The 25,463-nt window shown below is 40.7% G+C and overlaps 1 protein-coding gene across 1 annotated transcript in view; it reads right to left on the bottom strand.

Annotated features, from left to right (window-relative positions):
- The window catches only part of Grxcr2 (glutaredoxin and cysteine rich domain containing 2), a 58,499-nt gene that overhangs the window by 26,241 nt on the left and 6,795 nt on the right, over positions 1-25,463 (bottom strand). The window contains exon 3 of the mRNA XM_046460230.2: positions 20,863-20,971. Within this exon, the coding sequence (XP_046316186.1) occupies positions 20,863-20,971 (109 nt within the window). The remainder of the gene's footprint in view (positions 1-20,862; positions 20,972-25,463) is intronic.

Genomic DNA, 25,463 nt, shown 5'->3' with positions numbered 1-25,463 from the left:
GAGAAGGGGACTTCCCTCCCCAAGGCAGGACTGTGCCTAGGAGTGGAGGAGCACAAGGAGGCTGGCATGTGTAAGGCTCAGGGGACGGTGGGTAGATCAGATGACATGGGAGGGACAATGGAGGGAGAGGGCATCCTGGAGGCCATTTTAAGAAGTGAGCTTTCACTCTGAGAGACAGGAGGCCAGTGGATTTTCCAGAGGAGGGTCATGCACCAATGCAGATTTAAAAGGATCACTCTGGCTGCCACACTATGTGCAAAGTAAGGCAGGAGTGAACGCAAAAGGCCAGTTAGGAGACCACAGAAGCACAAAAAAGAGGAAATGGCTTGGCTGGCAGTGGCAACATTGAAGGTGGTGAGAACTGGCCAGCCTGGGCATCTATTTGGAAGGTAAAGGCCAACAGGTACTGCTGATAAATAGGATGTGGAGTCACATAGGGAAAAGAGAGAGTTTAGAAAGATTCCAACATTTTTACTTGAGTGCCTTAAAGGATCTATTAGCAGATGAAAGGAATATTAAGAGAGTTCAAGCTTGGGAATGAAGGTCAGGTGTTTCATCTTTATTATCTTCAAATTGGAAGACGTGGGGTAGGTCTTCATGTCTAATGGAGCATCAGAGTGTCATATCCACGGAAGTCTGGACTGGAGTTATATGCCTGCACCATCCTCAGAGAAAGCTCAGAGAAAGTTTCAGCCTCATCAGTTATGTGGGGGAAGATGTTCTTGCTGTTCACCTTTCCCTGGTCACGTCCTCTTTATCCATTTGCAGCTCTAATTGCCTTGCAAGACAATGAGCTCAGACGTAATTCCCTCCAGTCTCAGAGGTCGACTCTAAATTCCAACAATCCTAGCCAACAAGATTTTTTTTTCATCCTCAAAGTTCAGCTCCAGGAATCCAAGAGGATAGAAATGACCAAGTGCAAACAAACAAACTCACCAGGAACAAAGATTTCTACCAAGTCTCAAAAGAATCTGGAAATTCCTGGGATGTGCAGAAGGAGGAACAAGACAAGCACAAAGAGTAACACCGGGGCTGACAGGTGGCAGAGGAGGTATCGATTCAGAATCCTGGTGGGTTTTATCAGCTGATGAACACCGAAATACTCTGACAATTTTTTTGCTTAAAATAGGAACAATGAATATGAAGGGATTTTTTAAATGTTAATAGAAGCAGTGTTAAGGAAGAAAATTGGACCTATTGTTTTGCAAACAGCTAGATCTGCAGAAGTAAATTCAATATGTATTTCTGAGGGCTCCTTTCAAAATATGCTTAATTGTAATAAGCAAAACTCCAGGAGGCACACTGTAGGGAAAAGACCTGGGGATCTGGAGTTAGATGTGACTTCCAGCTGCAGTCCTACAGCAAATCACTGACTCAAAAATGCTGCATTGTAAAATGCAGTTTCTATTCTCCAGCTCCATCCATGTAACTGTAAATGCCATAATTTTATTCTCTTTTAATGCTGAGTAATATTCCATTAAGTGTGTGCGTGAGTGTGTGTTTGTGTGTGTGTGTGTGTGTATGTATATATACAGCTTCTTTATCCATTCATCTGTTGAAGGGCATCTAGGTTGCTTCTACAATTTAGCTATTGTGAATTGAGCTGCTGTAAACATTGATGTGGCTGCATTACTATAGTATGCTGATTTTAAGTCCTTTGGGTATAGACCAAGGAGTGGGATAGCTGGGTCAAATGGTGATTCCATTCCAAGTTTTCCAAGGAATCTCCATACTGCTTTCCAGATTGGTTGCACCAATTTGCTGTCCCACCAGCAATCTAAGAGTGTGCCTTTTCCCCCACATCCTCACCATCATTTATTGTTGTTTGTATTCTTGATAATTACCTTTCTGAGATGAAATCTTGGAGTAGTTTTGACTTAAATTTCTCTAATTATTAGAGATGTTGAACATTTTTTAATTTGTTGATCAATTGTATATTTTCTTCTGAGAGGTGTCTGTTCAGCTCCTTAGCCCATTTATTGATTGAGTTATTTGGGTTTTTTGTTTTGGTTTGGTTTTTGGTTTGTTTGTTTGTTTGTTTGGTGTTTTTTGAGTTCTTTATATGTCCTGGAGATTAGTGCTTTCTCTGATGTGTGTGTAGCAAAAATTTGCACCAAAAATGTAGGCTCTCTGTTTACCTCATTGATTGTTTCTTTTGCTGAGAAGAAGCTTTTTAGTTTGAGTCTATCCCACTTATTAATCCTTGATTTTATTTCTTGTGCTTTAGGAGTCTTGTTAAGGAAGTCAAGTCAGGGCCTAATCCGACATGATGAAGATTTGGTCCTACTTTTCTCTCTATAAGGCAGAGGGTCTCTGGACTAATTCTTAGGTCCTTGATCCATTTTGAGTTTAATTTTGTGCATGGTGAGAGATACGGGTTTATTTTCACTTTTCTGCATATGGATTTAAGTGAAGTAAGCCAGTCCCAAAAAATAAAGGCTGAATGTTCTCTTTGTTAAATGGATGCTGATCCATAATGGGGATGGGGGAGGCATGGGAAAAATGGAGGAATTTTGATTGAGCAAAGGAGAGGGAAAGTGGGGAAGATTCATGGGGGCAGGAAAGATGGTGGAATGAGATGGACATCATTACCCTAGGTACATGTAAGACTACACACAGAGTGTGACACTATATCATGTACAACCAGAGAAATGAAAAGTTGTGCAGCAATTGTGTACAATGAATCATAATGCATTCTGCTGTCATATATACCTAATTAAAATAAATAAATTTTTTAAATGCAGATTCTAAGATCACTTGAAATTGTCATGTAATGGAAGAAAGGCAATGTGCTTAGAGAGAACCAGAGGCACTGAGGTTAGGCTCCTGATGAGCACTGATCTAAGGCTTCTATATCTGGGTGATATACAAGTTGAGAACTTGGGAAGAACACCTGGATTTGAATCCCACTACCACCACACTTGCTCGAAGACCTAAATCAAGGTAATCGCCATTCTGGCACTCAATAGCCACATCTGCAATACTCTTTCTTACCTTCTTGTCAAGGAAATTATCAAGATTAAATGAGCAACTATGTGTGAAGACTTAGCATAGTTGCCAGCACATAAAAAACACTGGATACTAATTAGCAGTACTTATTGCTATCACATGTAATTCTCATAACAAGACTCTGAGGGGTGAAATCACTAATACTGCCATATCATAGTTTGTTAATTACAGCGATCAAATAACTTGTTCAAGGTCACATCACTAGTAAATTATAAACATTACTAATAAGTAGTTAAGGAGCAAAAGTTGTAATGGTTTGCATGTTAGCATTTGGAAGTGATCAGCTAATCTTTTGATGGTTTTCCCTAGTGTCGAGCTCTTCAGCCTTACATCCCATTTCTCAGCTGAGATACTACTGACTTCCATCTCTGTGAAGTGGCCTCCACTTGTCACACTTGTCACCACTTCAGAGAAACTTTTCCTGACCGTATACCCAAAGTGGTCTCCAGCACCCCCATTAGCGTATCTGCCTATAATACTACCATTTTATTTTCTTTATAGAAGTTATGGGTTAACTTGCTCACTTGGTTGTTTTCTATTTCCTCCCACTGGAATGGAAGCTTCTCAAGGGCAAGGACTTGAGTGCCTAGCAGAGCCAGGGGTGGAGCCCAGTGGTAGAGCGCTTGCCAAGCATGTGTAAGGCCCTGGGTTCCACCTCCAGCACAACAATAATAATAATTATGCCTAGCACATAAGTAGATGCTCAAAAAATGAGTGATGACTGAGCCTTCAGACCATGACCTCAATTTACTTCTCTTATACATGTTTTTCAATTAATCTTCTGTCTTAGATCTGTCAGCAAACAATCAGAAGTTGGGATAAATAGTCCTGCTCTCTTTTCTTCCCCCCAACAATTCCTCTTATGCACATTTCTTTATGAGGCTAACAGGACAGTATGATTAGACATGATTTTCTCCTCTCCCAGAGGCTGGTGCTAAATCGTGAGGCTTAATGAGAATCCCATTGCTCTCACTCACTCTAACTGTCACGCTCTGGCTGAAACAATATTGGGACTCATATCGTACATCCAAGTTCATTTTGTCTCCACACTGTTGTACCTATGAGCAGAGTCTCTGGCAAGTTTGTTTTAATAACAGGATTCCATAGAGAAAATGTCAACTGAATTCATTACTAAAATAAATCAAACTACGTGAATAAGGCTAGAGTGGAAGAGGCTTTGAGAAAGCTTTATCTTCTCAAACTTGGGGGCTGATCACAAAATGACAATGAATAAAACACACACCAGCTCTCGTTGGAAGACTGTTGAGAGCCACAGCAGAAGGGGCCCCAGAAAACTTCCAGCTGCCGGCTGATGATTGGCTCACAGCGGCCCCAGCAACATCTAGGTGATTGGCTCCTCTGCGGTGATGCTCATTGGGCTGTTTCCCTGCCCTTTCAGACCACGGAGCTGCTCATTGGGGGACTTTTTTGGCTCCGCCCACGTGACCCAGCCAATCGGCCTCAAGAGCAGGAGGATTGTGGGAGGTGGAGAGAAGTGTGTGGGAGAGAGAGGCTTGTGGAAAGCCGGTGGTGGCAGTTGAGGCTCTGAGGGTTTTTCCTGAGAGGCTGTTTTGTTTGGCGTGTGTGGTTCTAAAAATAACGTTAGTTTCTTTTGACAAGTGGCTCCTGATTGTGCCCAGCCAGACTCGGCAGAAGACAAGATTCTCCTGGCCAGGACCCCCGGACTTCTCCACCCAGTTAAGCTGTGTTCTATAGCTTAACTTTTGTGAATATATAACATCCTATCCATGACCCAAGGAAAGGGGAGCTTGTACCGACAATTTTCCTACTTTCAATTAAAAAATATAACTAATAATAATGACATAATTACAAGCCGGCTCCCTACATCTCAAATACAGTGATGACATACAGCTGTACTTCCTATCTGCAAACTGATTTGAAAATAACACAAAATATACATAGAACCCAGCTTGACGCGACCACAGCCAGCTTATTGGTAATTGCCATATATGCCATAAGTGATCCTAGCTCACATCCCAAGCCCTACAGGATAAGCAAAGTAATCAAAATAGTCAACCAAGTGTGTTGTGCCAGCCAATGACGGTGTCCATACTGTCTCTTAACTGATGTTGGGTATGTCAGTACTTGTTGAGCAAGGCCAGGGACATTCTGATTAGCCATGGCCCACCTTTGTCTACTTAGCATATCAACTCTCCTCCTGCCTTTGAATATGGCATCCATCTGTCCTGCTGTCACCCAAGACATGCTTCTGTCCATAAGTCCCCAGGAAATTGTGCAATCCTGATCTATCTGTCTCTTTCTTCAGTCTCTTGACACCTTTCGGCTTTGGCAGCCAGTTCTCATGCACCAAGACTAGGCATTTCTGAACCAAAACAATTAATCATAAAATGTGATATGTGCTTTGAAGGAAACTCATGTCGGGCTGAGACCAAGGGAAGAAACCTACTTTAAATAGAGCAAATATGGTTTAAGCCAAAATGAAAAGGGTAAGGTCAATTATGTGAAGTGTGTGTGTATGTGTGTGTGTGTGTGTATACATGTGAACATGCCTTTCTGTGAAGGAGGAGGCTAAGGCTCTGGGAAGTTAAATCTCCTTCCAAAAGTTGCTCACATATTATTAGGCAGAGCTTTATGGATTTTTTTTTTAATCTTAAAATTCATCCTTTTATTTTTTTAAATTACACCATAACATTGTACATATTTACAGGGTACAGTTTAATAATTCACTACATGTATGTAATTTGTAATGATCCTGTCACAGTAATTAGTATTTCCATCTCCTTAAACATTTATTAATTCTTGATGTTGGGAGCCCAGGAACTTCTTTTAATTTTAATGAAAATGTATAATAAGTTATTATAAACTACAGTCTCCCTGCTGTGCTATAGGACACTAGAACTTATTATTTTTGCATTTTGTCACTCCTTACCCAACCTCCCTCAAACCCCCTACCCCACCTTTCCTAGCTCTAGTAATCACTACTGTAGCCACTATTTTTTTGAAAGGTGTGTCATTTTTTTAATGATTTTATTTTTTAAGACATTAAATTGACAAAAATTTGCATATTCAAGGTGTACAATATGATGATCTGATATACATAATATACGTTGCATACTGATGACCACAGTCAAATTAATAGATGCATCACCACCCATAGTCAGCACTTTTGGAACTTGTTTGATTTAATAGAATTACATACTCTTTGCCTAGTTATATGTTGTTTCTCTCTTAAATCAAAGAAGATGGAGGATCCGTGCTTCTTTGCAGAAGAGGCTCAGTGTTTTCCTGTGGTGTCTCAGCTTATGGTAGTAATTGCTGAGCAAGGTCCCAGGGCACTTGGAAAAGGCCTGACTTGGCAACAGTGGGGAGAAAGAGGTCAAGGGAAAGTGAACCGCCGGGAAACCAGGGAGCCCAAGAGGAGCCCTGCTTTAGAAAATGTGCCTGACAAGAGCCCAGGGAAATATGTGGGAGATGAAAACATAGGAAGAACTGACCCAAGGACAAGACAGGAGAAACTGAGTCCCCAAATTCACCCTCCTTGGGACCAACTCTGTGAGCAGTAAATACTTAGATATTGACCAATTTTTAAAGTTTTATTTCTGGTCCTATAGCCAGACTATTTTCTTTTTTTTGCCATTGTCTTCTTTATTCAATCAAAAAACATTTGTTAGATGTATTCTAATGCTCAGCCCTGACAATACAATGATGAAATTATGGTCTGTGATTGGTCTCTGAAATAGGTTTCCCTGGGTCCTCAGTCTAGCCAGCAAGAACCTAATCAGCCTGGATATGTTCCATAGGGTCCAGCACCAGCTTCACACTAGCACTGTGCCAGCTCTTGGAGTCCTAGGATGAGCGAGGTCATTCCACACACCAGAGCCCAGGGGCCAGCAGAAGCGGCAGTCGACTAGTCAGTGGCCAGTACAACCCCTGGGAGCAAGAGCTGTGGGAGGTAGAATGCAGGAAGCCATGGAAGCTGAAAAGAGGGTCCCTAACCTTAAGCAGTTTCCTGCATGAAATGTCCCTTCTTTCCTTCATTCAGCAAATAATTACAAAACCCCTGTTAGGCAGACACTGCTCTAGATGCTGGGCACCCAGTGAGAACGAGAAGATCCTGTGCTTCTGGAACTGATATCCCAGGAGGAGCGGAGAGACCAGAACAAATTAACAAGGATCAAATAAACTTGATAGATGGCGGTAAGTGTTTGAAGAGCACAGCAGAGAGAAGGAAAGAGAGTGATAGGAAGGACAAAGAAGGACATGGACGGGGGGCAGCAGAGCAGGAGAGGAGCCCTAAATACCAAGATGGACCAGGTGAGGGCAAGGGTTCAAGGCAGAGTCCTGGGTAAAGGTCTAGAGGCAGAGGCAAAAGCCCAGCCTCCTCAAGAGCCACAGAAGGCCAGTTTGAATAAAATGACCTGGATGGGATGGACGACTGAAGATGAGATCAGAGTTATAAGCAGGACCAGTTTATGAGGGTCTGACATGTATTTGGGATTTTATCCACAGTGCAATGGGACAATGGGAAGCTGTAGGATACTGATATAGAATCTCTTTGGGGGAGGGGCGGGCTTGGGGATCAAACCCAGGGCTTGGCGCGTGCTAAGCATGTACTCCACCACTGAGCTACCTCTGCAATCTGATACAGATATGTCCTGATTTACACTTGCTAAAGGTAACTCTGGTCAAATGGATGGTGGAGTATCATTTGGCCCCAAATGGTGAGCACCCATTTAATCAACATTGTCATATGAACAGCAATCACCCCATAAAATAAAGGCGATCCAAACCTGTGAATCAGGAAGACCACAGTCTTAGACAATCTTTCATATCAAACAAATTTTAGCTTTCTGAAAAACATAATACATTGACCAGAGGTTTCTCATTTCGCCTAAGAAGAGTGAAACTTTATATAAACTGATACTGGTCCAACCCACAGACTCTCATTCTCACAGTGGCCTTAAAAATGGTGGTTTCACAGAATTACAATCAATCAACAGACATTTGCTGATCACCTTCTATGTGTCAGGCACTCTGAAAGACACTGAGAGATGTGCTTCCTCCCTTTGTAGAGCCCCAGCCCACGTGGCCAGCAGAAGAGCTCTAGTTTAGAGGCATTGTGTGGACCAAGGAAAATCAAAATAACTAATTGCACAGGCACCTGTTTGTAGATTTGTGATGAACCTGATGGAGCTGGTGATTAAAAGCAGCTTGACGTGTCTGTGGGCTGAAAGATGAGTGCAACAGTTTGGGAGTGTTGCAGGGGAGATCCTATCAGGGTTGGGAGGAGCAGCCACCCATCTTCTTGGGGGGAAAAAAACTCCTATCAAAGTTGGGGCTTTCCTCATAATTCATTCAAAGGAAACCAAGTTTGGGGCAGTGTCTGTGTATTACAGTATCTCTTCCCTACATTTTCCTAATTATTTCAGTTGGCCTAAATGGGAATTCTCTATTAGGAAGTTTTAGAACGAGTGATCAAAATCTTGGTCCTATTAAGAAGATTAAAAATTAATAAAATACATTATTGAACTTTGATAATAAGTGCAAGCAGATAAAGCTTCTCAATCACATGCTCACCAGCAGCAGAATGGAAAAGAACAAAAAGTGACCATAGTGAAAGGATTTCAGAATAACAACCATGCTCTCTGCCACCTGTCAAAGACTGTCCAAAGCAAAGACAGGCTACCAACCAACGGGTGCTTTGGCTTCCTGTTCCTAATGCTATAGCCCAAAGGGCAGTGATTACTTTAAAACAGTGGTTTGGAGACTTGCATTAGGATCACAAGAGGAGCTAATAAGAATGAAAAATCCTGGATCCCTGACCTAGGCCTCTTAGACTAAATTGAAATGTTCAGGACCTGTGGTATTGGATAAGCTCTTTAAGCAGTGCTGACCTTGAGGACTGCTATCATCTGGGCTCCCTAACAAGCTATGGATGGCCAATGAGAGAGAAGTATAGGAAACCTGCAGATGACCAGGAGATCTTGCAGAAGGTGGTCTAGTGGAGGCAGGTGCAGAGGACCATTTCCAACTAGGCCATTAGTGTCCCTACAGGGAGGGAATGGTCTTTTTTTTTTTTTTTTTTTAGTAATTTTAAATAATCTGTGGATGCTCTATAAACTCCACTAGTTATTGTTGATGCTTGGCTTAATCTTTCCCAAAGCTATTTTGTCCACCTTGATTTTGTAGGGCCCTTTGGGCTAAAAACTATAAAAGCCAGATATTGCTCTCAAACACTCCAACATTCACATAGAAGTTTTCAGAACAACCTCAAACATGCTGCTTAAGAAGATAGGCTCTAGAGAATGTTCTCTCTGATATGCAGATGCTAACACACAATGGGGGGGGGAGAATAGAAATTCATTGGTTTAGACGAAGGGAAATGGGAGGAAGGGAGAGGGGGTGGGAATAGGAAAGACAGTAGAATGAACAGGGCATACCTTTCCCATGTTCATATATGAATACACCGCCAGTGTAACTTCACATATCATGTACAACCACAAGAATGGGAAGTTATACTCCATGTATAAATAAAATGTCAAAAAACATTCTACTATCATGTATAACTAAAAAGAATAAATAAAAAATTTTAAAATAATAAATAAAATTTAAAAAGATATATCTACCAATTTATAAGCATATATATATATTAAGTCCATTTAAATTCTAAAAAAAGAAAATACGCTCTAGTAGGCTGTGTGTTCTTTCCCAAGTTGTGCCTCAGTTTCATCATCTGCACAGGGGGTTAACCACCAGTATCCACTTCACAGGTAGCAAATAGGAATGTCTATTCAAAATCCTTTACATGTCCCTAGAACAGAATCAATGCAAGGTAAATATTTGCTCAAATGTACAAGCTTGTCAAAAATGCTAAGTCTCCAGGGGGAAGTGCCAGCAGCACACCCTACTGACACAAAAGTCACCCTGGAGGGTTGGGGGGAAAAGAGATGAGCTTATTCAGGAGGAAACAGATGATGCTTTGTGAAGATCTCAGAGCTGTGCATGGCTGTGTAGGAGGCGAGGGGGCGGAGGAAGGGGGACACTGCTCCTGCTTCAAGCTCCTGCCTGAGCTGGGGTGGGAATGGTGTGTGACAGGAAAGGAAGAGGAAAGCAGAGAAGTGACAAACTCACTGTGCGTGTGTCTGTCATCACGGATGAGCAATAGAGATGATAAGAATCCTCAAGGCAAGCCTGTATCATTAGAGAAGGAAGAAAAAAGCTCATTATTAGGGGGAAGTTGATGTTCTGTGAAGCCAGAGCTTTTAGAACAAAAAGAAGCAGACTGACAGTTTTCAGGGCTGGGAAGCATTGTTTTATGGATGATCCATGACAGGCCCTGGGGTCTTTTGATTTCTCTTATTTTATTGCTTTAGTGCCCCCACTTTCTCCATCAGGCCCCAGGCAGAACCCTGAGGGGAGTCTATGGAAAAAAGTTCTTAGAGGAAGAAGAGGAGGATTTCTGTGGCAGAGGGGTATCTGTATTTAAAGAGTTTCATTTAAACTGTTTGGAAAATATCACTGAAGCAGATCAGTAGTATAATCTCATTATAAACCCAACTTTATACTTTCCAAAGGATGAAGCTTAAAGGGTGGAGGTAGGTATCATTGTAGCTGTGAAGCCTGGATTTAAACTAGGTTCAAATCAAGGTGACACCCTGTCTTACCTTGGATCAATCATTTAACCCCCCTGACCCTCAGTCTCCACATCTGTACATTGGGATTGAGATTCCAGCCAACCTTACAGAGTTACTGTAGGAAATACATGAAGGTCCCCGAGCAGACCCTCAGGGAATCACCCTGACATCATCTTCACATGGCCATCCTGTCGTTGCTGTCATCACTGTTGTCACTATGCCCAGGAGGTTACAAAGCAATAATAGAAACCAACTTTAAAAATCAGAAAGTTGTCAGGCTTCAAATCATAGCAGCTTTCAGAAAACACACAAATCACCTATTTCAAACTTAACAACAACGGGAACCATAGCTAGATTTATTTTGTCAGTTCCCTGCTCACTTTGATAAAACAGTCATTTATTTCCAGGGCAGGCAGTCCCCAAAGTTCAGATCTCCCTTTAAGATACAGAACAGATGGGGCTGGGGATGTGGCTCAAGCGGTAGCGCGCTTGTCTGGCATGCGTGCGGCCCGGGTTCGCTCCTCGGCACCACATACAAACAAAGATGTTGTGTCCGCCAATAACTAAAAAAATATATATATATATTAAAAAAAAGTTCTCTCTCTCTCTCTTTCTCTCTCTCTCTCTCTCTCTCAAAAAAAAAAAAAAAAGATACAGAACAGCACTGCTGTGCCAAGACAGATCAGTTCTCTACAGTATTTTGCTGTTATGCCCACCCCACCTCCAGTGACCAATTCCCAAGCTTCCTTTGTTCCCCAGCCTTGGTTCCCAAGGCACAAACAGCTCAGAGAAGAAAGCAGTTCTTATGGTTCTGGTCTCAGGTTTCCCTGTGTCTTAGACTCAAACCCAGTGATTCCACAGTCGAGTTCCCCCAGAGCTATGGACCACTCTAAGAACATTTACAAAAGACAAGATATGAGAATAAGTGTGTAGAATATGGACAAGAATCATGATCCAAAGAATGAAAACACATCCTCCCACTGAATCATTCCATAAACACTGGTGGAATATCTATAGGGGTCCAGTTCTATGCTCAGAACTGGACAATAAGGAAAAGAGAATACCGTCCTTATCTAGAAGTCCATAGCCTAGGAGACAGCAATTAAGGACCCCTGTAGCATGGAGAGGAGAGAGGCCTATTCAGGGTTGGTTCAGTGACACCTTATGATGAGATTACTGGGCTCACATTCTCAGGGCAGGCAGTGAACAAACACTGAGGGATATCCTGAAATACCTCCTCATCACTTACTTTGCACCATACTGATCTCCCTTTTATGTCTTCATTGTTTCAGAATAAGAGACATCCTTACTCAAAAGCCAATATTAATATTGCTCATTATCAGCCATGCCAAAACCTGTGAGGCCACTGACCAACCATCTTATTCCCTCATCTGTAAGATAGGAACAAAACTGTTTGCCCTGCAATCAGATATCAAACATAAAAACTTTTTTTTTGTAAAGTTCTGTTAAGGGAGGCAGTTTTGTCCCCATCATACAGATGAGGAGATGAAATGATGGGCCTTACAGCTCAAAGGTAAAAGAGCTGGGGTGTGAGCCAACATCTTCTGACTCCGAGTGTAGCACTCACATCCTTCAATACCTACAGCAGAGTTTGCTCCATCCTGAGAGCCCAGGAAAAGGCCAAGGGGTCAGGGAACAGCTGGTAACACCTGCCAGTACCTGGATGCACCTTGATTTGAACCTAGTTTAAATCCAGGCTTGACAGCTACAATGATACCTACCTCCACCACATACCTATGTGGCAGCAGCACTGTGCAGCCAACCTCAGCCTTATCACCTGAATGTCCCTATGCTCTACCTGCTACAACCTGTGTAAATGCAGTCCCTCACCTCTGTTGCCCAGAGGGAGAACCTCAGGAACAAGTCTCCTCATATTCCTCATCTATATCCACTGCCACCCACAAGTCCCCATGGGAATTACCTCATTATCCCCGTGGAGGCTGTAGCCGCCACTGAAATACTACTTAGGGAGTTTCTTCCTAGGATCCCAAATCCTGAAGAAGTCAAATAGACTCAGGTTCCCATCTGTTTCCCAACTTTGCCCTGCATTGGCCACTTTGGGTTCTGAGCTACTAAATCTTCCACATCACCTGGGGAGAACAGGTCCTCCAGGTTATGGCTCCAACCCTGGCTTCCCAGGGACCAAGAATCTGTTTGGGGGATAGGAAGAGGCAGACTCCTCATAGAGCTTCTACTGTCTTATTTCCCATTTCTTTCTCCAGGCCCTATATAATAGGCTCTCCACTTCTCTTTCGGTCCACAGTCATATAAACAAATCAGGGAAAGAAGAGAATCTGGGCCCCACAAACCAATTGACCACTGCTAGATAATTTCAGAAAAGGAAAGGCATCCTTAGTCAAAAGCAAGTATCCCTCATTATCAGCCATGCCAAAATGCCATTGTCCAATCATTTCACTCTTTTATCTGCAAAATGGGACAGGGCGGCGGTGGGGGGGGGACATTCAGGAATGGATCCCAATCATGAACTCTAAAAATACCCCTTAATAGCAATAATTGTCATTTATTGAGTCCTCAAATGTATACAATCTTTAAAATAAGTACTACTACTGACCTCTATTTAGAAAAGAAAATGGTGGTCACTTGCTGAGGGCACATCCTCAAACCTAAGCAGTAGGCAGATGGGCCCCCCACTCTCTGTCCCCAGAACCTAGGCCTTCACAATACTGAACCCAAACTTGTCACCCTGACTGCGTTTGAAGGGTTTGCAGACCCAGCATTTCTACTCAATTGTTCTGAGAAACAGTGACAAAGCAGGGTTTAAGTAATAGGTTGATGGGTGGGTGGGAGGGAGGAGGAGAAGCTGTTAACTTTAGATGTATAATTCAGGCTGCTTATTAAGTGGCAGAAGTGTCACCATGCCCTATCTTTGCCATCCACCTTCTAAAATAAAGAGCCAGGGCCTATGATTTCCTCAGTGGGAAGATCCATCCCTCACATCCTTATAAACCCTGCAGATGGTGGGGCTTTTTACAATCACCAAGGAAAACTTTGGCCTATGAGAGGTTCCTGTTATTTGCTGAAGTCCCCCAGAAGCATGCCCTCCACATCTAGTAGAGGATCTTATAAGATAGGAGAATGTCCCAGAAATTTGTTTATTAACCCCGTCACACTACATGGAGCCCTGAGTGATAAAATCACATTGGTACTTGGTCATCCTGGTACCCCATTCCTGCATCTAGGTCAGTCAAACATCCTCTGCAGCATATATATATGAATTCTAGCCCCAGAACACAAACCTCTGTGTGTATATTAGTACTATGTAAGTTGAAAGTATATAAGTAATTATTGACAGAGCCAAAATAAAAACCCTAAAATCAGAATTATAGTCAGGTAGTATTGTCTATAAAATTACTCCTGTTCCAAAATATAAAGGATTATAGTAGCTTACATCTACCTGGTGTTTTCTATCTGCCAGGAACTGTTAAAGAACAGTCCTGGACCGTCACATCAATGTTACCTGGAAACTGGTGAGAAATGCATATTCTCAGGCTCCGCCCAGACTTGAGTCAGAAATGCTGGGAATAGTCCGAGCAGTCTATGTTTTAACAAGCTCTTCAGGTGAGTCTGATGCATTCTAAAGTTTGAGAACCCTTGCCTTATATTAATGTTGAAGGAAATAAGGTAGAGGAACTATTGAACACTACTGTTTCCAGATTATAGAGAAGAAATCTGTCTTAAAATATCAAGTGACTTCTCAAAGGGGAGAAGTACACCAGGACTGGAAGGCAGTCCATTTTGCCACCCAAGTTCCTGCTTTCCTAAATACATCTGTTCCTGCCAATGAAAAATAAGCATGCCAAAAGTCAAAGAGACAGCAATTCCTATGGAAACAAAGAGAGTTTCAGTTCAGAGCAAGCAAGCAAGAAACATTTATTGACCATCAGTTATGTGTCAGTCACCATGTGCTGTGGTTTGAATGTTTCCATCCTCTTCAAATTATTATGCTAAAATTCCAAACCCCAAGGAGATGGTGGTGGGACCTTTGGGAAATGATTAGGTCATGGCGCAGAGCTTTCATGAATGATTAATGACTTTATAAAAGAGGCCTCAGAAAGACCCCTTACCTGGTCCTTCTGCCTGTGAGGACCCAGCAGAAGTCTACCAACTCTGACAGCAGCCCTCACCAGACTCTGAACATTTCAGTGCCTAGATGTTGGATTTCCAGCCTCAAAAACTGTAAGCAATAAGTTTCTGTTGTTTATGAGCCACACAGTCTTGAAGATTTGTTATAGTAGCCCAAACAGAAAAAGACACTATGCACAAATATCTCATTTAATTCTAACAATAGGTCATGCCAGTTAGGCACTCTGAAATCATACCAGGTAGGGTGAACTTCTTTTCCAAGTTCTCCTTGCTCAGGAAGTTGGAGGGTAGAATTTTAATCCTGCTTAAACTCTCTCTAAAACCCTCATAGCCTCCCAGGGGCACAGTTACATATTTAGCAAACCCATATATCCTCATGGCAAAAAGGCCAGGAAACCAAGGATAAATGTGTATGTAGCAGCAGCAAGTGAGATCACTCTGTTCCAGGGCTCAAAATCTACTTCTACAGCATCATCACGATCTTTCCTCCCTCCCTCCCTCCCGCTTCCCTTCACATAAACCACCGACTTTTCCCTTTCTCTCTGTGAGATGGGAGGGGGGGAGACAAGTTCTTACCAAACTGAACATGTTGATTCTCTTTCTATTAATTGAGCATTCACCTACCTTCCAGGGGAAACAAGGCCCTTAGAGGTTAATGCTGCCAGGAATGAGATGAATTGCTAGTTGGAAATGTAGCAATATTCAGTGAGGATTATCTTAATGTTATGGATGCCTTTAACCAGCTCCCCACACAACACACATACACGCCCTCGAAACTGGCTTAGGATTTACCAGCAACCTTCTAAATCAATGGCTTAATTAACTTTCAGGCTGTGTATGAAATGTCATGAAATGTCTCTACAGTCAAGCAGCACAAGGAGATCCAAAACTTAAATGCATTTTTATATTAACTACAGTTTCCCAGTCATCATTTTGTAGATTTTTAAAAATAGTTTGCTATTTCTTTTCACATAAAGACATAGTATTTTTACTTCTTGATTCATAGATTCAAAGAGAAACAAGGTGGAAACTTCAAGTGAAAATATCTGTTAGAATAAATATATTTTTTTTAAAAAACCCAACTCTAAACAGCCCCAAATGCAAAGGCCATCTCTGTCACTCCCTAGCTTAAAACTTATGACTGGTTCTTGGTCACTTTCAGGATGGAGCCCAGGTATCCCAGGCTCTTTGCCAAGTACTTTGTGATCAGGTGGCTGTCCACCTACAGTCCATCCCCAAAGTCTGATACTTCGACTACACACCCCTTGCCCTGGGTGGGCAATATACAGACAGTCCCCAGAAAGTCCCCCCATCCTCAGTCCTTTGTAACTATAGGATTCTCAGGCCAGAATCCTTCTCCATTTCTACTCATCCTTCAAACTCAGCACAGTTGCCACAGTCTTCCTTGACCACAGTGGGGACTCCCAAGGTAACCTGTACTGACCTTCATCATAGTACTTTCATGCTGGTTCATGGTAGTCAATTTAATCCTGGGTCACCACCAAAGCAAGGAGCTTCATGAAAGTATCTCATTGTCATGAGAGCCCTGCACAGGACCAGTCACATAATAAGCACTCGGAGCATCATTGTTGAATGAATGAGTGAATAAATGAATAAATGAACAAATGAATGATCATTCATTCACCTAGGTATTCATTTTGTCCACAGGCTCCAAGTACACCCTAGAAGTGAAAGCTATGATTGTTCTCTCCCAACACATTTAAAAAGTGGCTTCTAGCCTAGGAACAGTGGAACACACCCATAATCCCAGCTGCTAAGGAAGCTGAGGCAGGAGGATCACAAGTTCAAGGCCAGGCTTAGCAATTTAGCAAGACTCTGTCTCAAAATAAAAAGGGCTGGGGATGTAGCTCAGTGGTAGAGCTCCCCTGGGTTCAATTCCCAGTACTGAAAACAATTTTTTTTTTCAAACTGCTTCCATTCCCAGGGACTCATACAGTCCAACATGGCCAGAATCACCTCAAGGCTGCAGAAATTCAGTCCTGCACATGATGTAGATGAACCCATTTTCATTATCTAGAGGAGTCCAGCATTGTTCACCAAAGTCAAGATTCTTAAGATTGGTAACAAAACCCAAGCTAGGTTAGAGTCCTAAAACTAGTTCCTATCTGGAATGGTCTGGAAGTTTAGTTTGGTTCAAACCTTCATATCATAAGGCCAGTGTAAATATGTTCTATGTATTTAAGAGCAGGGGTGAGGGTAATTATAGAAGCAGTAAAGTATTATAGACAACTCTAACTCAAGCATAAAGCAGTGTATAAAGTAAACAATGGAAGACTATACCCTGGTATTGGCCCATAATGTGATTCTCCAGGAACAGCCCTAGTTTAGTTTTTAGAAGGCTGATGTATAATGAACCTGTAACACAGAGTCAACTCACAGTTGGCCACATACAATATGGTTTTTACAGCAGTTTTGTTAGTTGCTACAAAATTAAAATTCAAATGCTTCACAACTGAGATGCTTTCATGAGGCTCCCAGCTTTGAAAAAGAATAGGAAATAAATAGACTATCAGAAACTAGAATGAAAAATACTGTGATTTTCAACTTTTCTTAGAAAATCCAAAGATCTACCACCCCATTAGCAATAACGAGGTGAAGGTGACTGGTGCCAGATACTTAGCATGAGGCATGCTTTCAAGGTAGTCACAGCCCCTACCTGGCCCACTTACCAAGCCAGTCCAGCATCTACATGCACTGGAGTTTACAATCACTAATATATATCCTTATAAAACCCTTCTAAATAGCATTAAGAGCACTGACTACCATCTTCTCTTTTCCATTATATTTATTGGTTTTTGTTTTTTGTTTTTTGTTTTAGTACTGGTGATGGAACTCAGGGGCACTTAATCACTGAACCACATCTCCAGGCCTTTTTTGTATTTTATTTGGAGACAAGATCTCACTGAGTTGATTAGGGCCTCGATAAGTTGCTGAGGCTGGCTTTGAACTTGCAATCCTCCTGTTTCTTCTTCCCAAGCTGCTGGGATTACAGATGCCATTGGCCACTGTGTCCAGCTTATTTATTATTAATGTATACAATTCTACCTACATATTCCTCTGTATGGTATATATGGGGCAGGGTCTATATGTGTAATGGTATTTATAACCAGTACTTTCCCAATGAATATTTACAGTAGCACCACATATTTTCACTAACAGTAAACCATATACATATATGTGTGTGTGAAAGAGTGTGCATTTATGTAAATATATACCTATATATACATATATATGTGTTAATAGATATATATGAATATATATATACATATATGTCTTTGTGAGTATTTTTCTTGAGTGAATTTCTATATATAGAATTGCTGAATAAAAGGGAATGTATATTTAGGGTTGGGGATGTGGCTCAAGGGGTAGCGCGCTCGCCTGGCATACGTGAAGCACTGGGTTTGATCCTTAGCACCACATGAAAACAAAATCAAGATATTGTGTCCACCTAAAAAAAACTAAAAAATAAAAACTTTTTTAAAAAGGGGGAATGTATATTTAAATTTTTATTAGACAATATAAAAATGCTGAAATTGGTTTAGAATCCCAGTCATGGTTAGCCCCAAGCAGGGGCAAGGAGAGGCTGAGGCTAGAGACAGGGCTGGAGAGGTAAACTGCCCACCACTTTAGCCCTCTTCTTCAGCAGCGATAATCCTGTGTTCCTAGTCCACCCATAGTTCATTGCCACAACGGTAATATCACAAATGGAAGAGCCAGACTTAACAGAACAAATAAGTTTTTGAATTTAACTTGAAACTTTAATTCAGTCATAAATTGGGCATGAAAACAAAATGAGACAATTCTGGTTATCTCTATAGAATTTTCTATTTGTTATTGCAAACCAAAGGAATTTTACTAAAATGTATTGCCTAGCCTTTATTTAATTTGAGCATTTCTCATTATTTTATCTCAAAAAGAAATTCTTCCCATACTCTCTCTCTTTCTGTTTCAGGCTTATTTCCCTTTATACTTCTTATAAATTAACCTGGTATTACCCTGAGAAGGCTGCTCATGTTTCCATGGTTTGAGCTTTATTAAATAGAACTAAAAATATAAATCTAGGATCAAAATGCAAAAAAGGTATTGAACATCTTTTTAAATATCATAGATGCAGCAAATGGGAGACATGAGGGTTAAGAATGCAGACTGCCTGGATCTAAATCCTGGGTTCCTTGGGCACTGATGGACCAAAGCATCATCTCCAAATGGCTCCACTTCCTCATCTGCAAGACTAGGTAATAACAGGGTTAGGGTTCTTTGCACAGAATCTGACACAAAATAATGCTAATTGTTATTATTTATTCTAGCATAATAACCAACCCCATCCCTCTTAAAGTTCTGAAGATGCTACAGTGCCCATGACCACGTAGGCCTTGGGGCAGCTCTCTGTGAGTTGACAGTCATGCAGTGACCAAATCAGAATGATAACTGCTTCAGGAAGAGAAGCCAGGAGTTGGGCTCAGTTTTAAACTGTACTTTAGATGCAACATGATAGATAATAAGAGCCCTGGCAAGGGGATAATGGCTAACCTTTGCTGAGCGCTACTCTGTCACACTCTTTGAAGCATTTTATAAGCATCTTCTCGATGTACGCTCACAATAATCCTATGGGATAAGTGTTGTTATTACCATCGTCTTTTTTCTCAGATGAGAACCAAGTACAGAGTGTTAAAGTGATTTGCTCTAGGTCACACTCTTATTTAATAAAGTGGTAAAGCCAGGCGCAGTGGTGCACACCTGTAATCCCAACTACTAGGGAGGCTTACGCAGGAGGTCACAAGTTCAAGGTCAACCTGGGCAATTTAGTGAGAGTCTGTCTTGAAAAAAAAATTTTTTTTTCTTTTAGAATAGGACTGGGGATATGGCTCAGTGGAAGAGCACTCTATGGAGTTCAATGCCCAGTACCATATACACACAAAATAATCATAAAAATGGGGTGGCATAGGTCAACTGACTTTAGAACTTATGCTCTTGACAACTAAAGAGGTCAGAAATGATATCAAAAAGAGATAAACTGCAGCTACAACAAAAAGAAAAATTAGTATTGTCAACTTATATCTCTAGAGCACCTGCAGATAGCAGATCTGCTCTAAGATAGCAGACACTGCTCTAAGTGCTGCTGACATGTTGGGAAATGTATTCCTTATGAAAAGCTTAAGTATATATTACTGATCATATTTTTATGGACGGGGCTTGGAACTATTGAACACAAAGCTCACAAAAGTTCTTAATGGTAGAGCTGAGTGTCCAAAGCATGTCTCCAGATTCCAAGTCCCAAGCTTTCTCCTTAGAATTCAGTGAGAATTCCAAACACAAAGGAGTCATTCCCCTCAGTCATCAAATATTTACTAGGCACTTGTGTCAGCCACAATGATCAATACAGGCATGGTTCCTGCACTATGAGACAAAAATTGTGTAGAAGAAACCAACTATATATGATAATAAGTGAATATAACATATCATATAATTGGTAGGTAATTAGCACCATCACAGCCCCCCAAAATAACTAATTTATTTGACATGTTTTAAATGTTATTTAGCCAGTAATAGAAAAATAATTCTAATTCTGAAAAAAATAAAAAGAAACATATGTTTTTCATGTATTCTATCATATAATACCAGACCTGCCTCTGAAGAAAGATATCTAGGACTAAAGCATTTGGGGAATTACTGAGTTTTGCAATTTTCCCACCTGTGTGATCAAGAGTACAAGATTATGGTTACCCAATAGTCCGGGCAAATTGTCAGCTTTTGCATAGACTTGCTCTGGATTTAATAAGAATTAAGGTTGAATCCTGCTAATGGTTTTGAATCAAAATATTTACCAATTTCATCAGAAAGGAAACAGTAAAAGATGATAGGGAAGACCAGTTAGGAGCAAAATGAGCACAGGGTTGGGTTTTTTGTGTTTTTGTTTGTTTGTTTTTTAAGGCACAGACAGTATCTGTTATGGATTAACATTGACTTACTATAATTTCAGAGCTTTGAAATAATTTTTTTAAATAGTTACTGTGTTAGTCAGCTTATTGTTGCTGTTACTAAAATACCTGACAAGAACAATTTAGAGGATGAAAGATTTGTTTTGTCTTACCATTTCAGAGGTTTGAGGCTCCATTTCTTTGGGCCCGAGGTGATGCAGAACATCATGGCAGGAGGGTATAAAGGAGGAAAGCATTCCGTTCATGGCAGCCAGGAAGGAGCTAGGGGGGAAAATAAGCTGCAGAAAAGATAAACCCTTCTAGAGCATGTCCCCAGTGATCTATTTCATCCAACTAGGTTTAGCCTACCAGTAGCCCATTCAGCAATCAATGGATTGATAAGTCCACTGATGAGGTCAGAGCCCTCTTGATCCAATCACTGCCCAGTCAAATGCCCCATCTCTGCACCTTGCTGCACTGGGGACCATGCTTTCAAAATGAGGCTCTGAGGGGCATTCCAAATCCAAACTATAACATCTATAGATCAATTATAATCCACAGGATTATAATTATTATTTATTATTAATATTAATTATTATAATTTATATAGGACTTAAATATCTCATTGTAACTGTTTTAGTAAATTTATAATGATTTAAACTATTTTCATGATCTTTTCTTAAAATGTATTAAACTAGTAATATATGTTCATTATAGAAAAATTACAAGTGTACATAAGCATGATGAAAAAAATAAAAATCAGCTAACAAGCCTGGTTCCCAGAAACAGCCATTGTTGACATTTTGGCATACATTCTTCTAGTCCCAAATTATATATCTGTCATTGTTCTTAAATAACCTGTAAGTTAAAAGTTTCTATATCCACTTAATTGTAAATGTTCTTCATATTATATATATGTGTGTGTGTGTGTGTATATATATATATATATATATATATATATATATATACATACATATCATTTCAATAGTTTTATAGCATTCCCATATTATATAGATACATAATCTGTGTGTGTGTGTCTTTATCTGTTCTTCTATTGTTGCACAATAAGGTTATTTTGAACTTTTCACTATTATAAGTGATGCTACAAGGAATATACTTAAGTACATTTCTGTTATATTAGTACAAACTTCCACAAGTGTTATTTAAGGATCAAAGGGACTTTGTTGTTGTTGTTTGCAATATTGGGGATTGAATTCAAGGATGCTTTACCACTGAGCTACATCCCCAGCTTTTTTTATTTTATTTTTTTTTTTTTTATGTTGAGACAAGGTCTTGCTAAATTGCTGTGCCTGGCCTGGAACTTACCATCCTCCTGCCTCAGCCTCCCAATTAACTGGATTTATATGCATGTGCCACCATGCCCAACTCAAAGGGGCATATTGCCATAGTCTGACTGGGCACAAATGCCGCAGTCTGGCTGGGCACAAAATCACGAGCCACCACACAGCTTGTAGATTCAAACAGCAACTCTTTATTCCCAAACTCACACCAGCCATCTACAATCACGTTCTGCAGAAATCCACGTTCTCTGCCCAAATCCATCCCCACTGGGCTTCTGTCTCCCAAAAAATACTGTCTGAATCCGGTAAGAACTCAAGGGGAACTCAGGCAGCAGGATACGCCCTATTCCCAGCAGGAATAACCTTAAACTTGGAACCACCCTAAACCCGGATACACCCTGGTCCTTGAGCAAGGTAACCTACATGCAATGTCACTGCAAAATGTCCTATTTCCAGGAGTCCTTCCACTAAGCAACATGGGGTACGCTGGCAAGGAAATTGTCATACCTACTTGGCTAATGGCTCCCAGCAGCATATTTTTGTGGCTTTGGCTATACACTGAATTTAATTTTTATATATATTTTTTTACTTTGAAATAATTATAGACTCATAATATTTGCAAAAAAAAATGGTACAAAGAAGTCCCTTGTACCTTCACCTAGCTTCATCTTATATAACTATAATATATTATAAAAACAAAAAAACCGACATTGGCACAATACAATTAACTAGACCACAGGCTTTACTTGGGTTTCACCAGTCAAATTATTTTCTATTAACAGAACCTACTTTCTCTTCTCATAAAGCTGCCTTTAGAATGCCTTTCTAATCTCCTGTAGGAAAAATAATACAAATATAAGTCATAGATTATTTTTCTCAACTGAAAATCAAGAATGCAAGAATCTTTCACCAGATTTGAAGGTGGATAAAAATCACTGTTTGTGATACAAAAAAAAAAAATGTTTCTGTCTTCTTGATTCTTTATGATACACTGGAGCATAGTTTCTCCAAAGCCTGGGATACCCAGGACAAAAAGTGAATAACTGGATCAGAGTGGGAAAGTTGTTCCCTTGTCCTTCCTCTTATGATTGTGCTAAAAAGAAAGCTTATGTTTAGGGCTAGTCTTTAATGCCTCTCTAACTCTTGCTAATTCTCCCTTTTTAACACAAATTGCTCAGGCCTCATGTTTAGGTCTAGGAAGACAATAGCATTTGACTGGAATTCAATGGTATTCTATTACTTTAATCAAATATGTATTTACTTTCACCTTCAAACTGCAGCAAGTGAAACTGGTTTCTCATTTACAGAAGTGTTTTTTTTTTTAATTTCCTTTTAAAATAAGTTATTTCAATTAGGAAAGTGAGTTGCTATTCTTTAAAAGTATGTGATTATGGAAAAAAGACATAAAGATGGATTAAGGATACATTGTGTTAAGAGTGTTCTGGTGGATAAAGAACTAACCACATGTACCTGCATGTTCTTCCTCAGGTTTTGTAGGGGTTAGAGTGAGAACCCTCTGGCTCCTGGTTCTTTCATGAGATCTGCTTACCAAAAAAGAAGAAAAAAGAGATGAATCCTGAATCTATTAAGCATTTATTGTATGCATCACCACATTTGACTCCTCTGAACAACCTAGTGAAATAGGTGCTCTTAATAACCTCATCTTATACATGAGGAATCAGAGAGAGAGAGAGGAATGGAGCAATTTGCCCAGGTGATCTGTTAACTGTCAGAGCTGGGATTTAGATCGGTTCTATTGGACTCCAAAGTCATGCTCTTGATTGCTGGATCAAACTGTTTCTCATTAAACTTAAATGTACCAGAAAATGTACCCTGGCTCTTTGTCCTCAGCACCAGTTTGGATCACTTTACCCTAGGGCTGGTGGTTGCAGAGGAGCACCCTCTGGTCCACTCCTTGCCTGCAAACATCCTCCTGATTGCAGAGGAAAACTCACAATTAACTTCATTCCAGGCCTGCGTCTTTCAAAGGCAGGATGTCCCACAGCCATCCACCCCCTGCTGTTCTGCCTTCCTTCATTTCCACTGTTGGAAAGATGACCACTCCCTTTGTCCCAGTCCTTGAATAGTTCCAAAGGTTCCCTTGTATCACTAGAAAATCAAGTCACATGGGCAAAGTCAACTCATGTCGGCAGATAACAGAGCTTTAGTTACATATTAAAACATTCATCCACGTCCATACTAGGTACTAAAGGAAGAGAGCAAGAAGTAGAGACCATGGCCTCCACCAAGAATATAGTGAGAGTCAGAGAGACTTGACAAACAAGCAGCCCTCACACTTCATATTTCCAACCACCTGTCCTCCTAGGAGGGACCCTTAAGGAACTTAAGGATTGGATTACAAATGGTTAACTTTACAGCAGAGATCCTGAGAACGTCAAAGGCTGAGAGCCAGTCAATTGAAAACACTGAATCTCTAAAGTTATAATTCCAATAAATAATTTGATCTACAAAAGTTATCTGCATGTTTGTTTTGTAATTTAGAGTAGGCTTCCTTGAAGGTAATTTGGGAGCAGGAGTTAGGGATGGGTTTGTGAAACAGGAGCTGAGGGAGAGCTAATCCAAGGATGAGTTATTGTGTCAGTACCTTATGAGCAAGTGGTGCTCATCGTGGGATCTTCTAAGGAGCCTTATGAAATCTCAGGACCATCCCAAAGGATGAAAAGGAGCATTTATTCACACACTGCCCATCAGTCAAAGATGATCCACACCTCTGGGTCAAGCACCTCTGAGCAAGTTCCCAATGATAATCCACGCACTTTTTAGTTCATGGCAGGGTTTTGAGGAGAGACCCAAATTTGGTAAAACTTACCTTATGTTAGAGGTGGAGCTGAGGACATTCAAAGCGGCACCAGAACTATAAAACCACTACTAACAATTTGATATACATCTGCCCACACTCAAATATTTAAGAACACCATTCATGCATTCATAAGCACATTCAAGGAATACTTATCGAGATTCACCAAGTGCCAGTCACAGTGTTAGTTAGTGTTCTGTTATGCAGACAGAACAATGACAAGACACATAAGTGCCGTGCTCTCCTACAGTCCGTTCGGAGAGTTGGGCATTAAATAAAAGATTATAAAGTTGTTGAATTACATTAGTGATAACTGTCAAGAAGGAGAAGGGTGAGACGACAAACTTCTTACTCCTGAAAAATCAAGGAGGTCTTCCCTGAGGAAGAGACATTTAAGCCCAGATTTGCAGAGAAAAGGGTAAAAAAGGCAAAGGGAGGAAGAAAAGGATACTTAAGAAGAGTTGAAAATAAAACAGTTACTAGGACGGGTGTTGGAAGCAGGAAGAAGAGCATGAACAAATATCCTATGGCAGAAAAACTTAACTGTCCTGAGAATGAAGAGAAGCCAGCACATCTGGAGTGGGAGTGAGGGGAGGATGAAGTGCAGGTTGAGACAGATACTCCAGGACATACAGAGGCGAATAGGTCAGAAAAA

The sequence above is a fragment of the Marmota monax genome, unplaced genomic scaffold (assembly GCF_021218885.2).
Source record: "Marmota monax isolate L192 unplaced genomic scaffold, Marmota_monax_Labrador192_F-V1.1 WCK01_AAM20220418_F8-fsc00006, whole genome shotgun sequence".
NCBI classification, from domain to species: Eukaryota; Metazoa; Chordata; class Mammalia; order Rodentia; family Sciuridae; genus Marmota; species Marmota monax.
The sequence above is the reverse complement of the archived record's forward strand: the minus strand, read 5'-3'. Positions and strand labels throughout refer to the sequence as shown.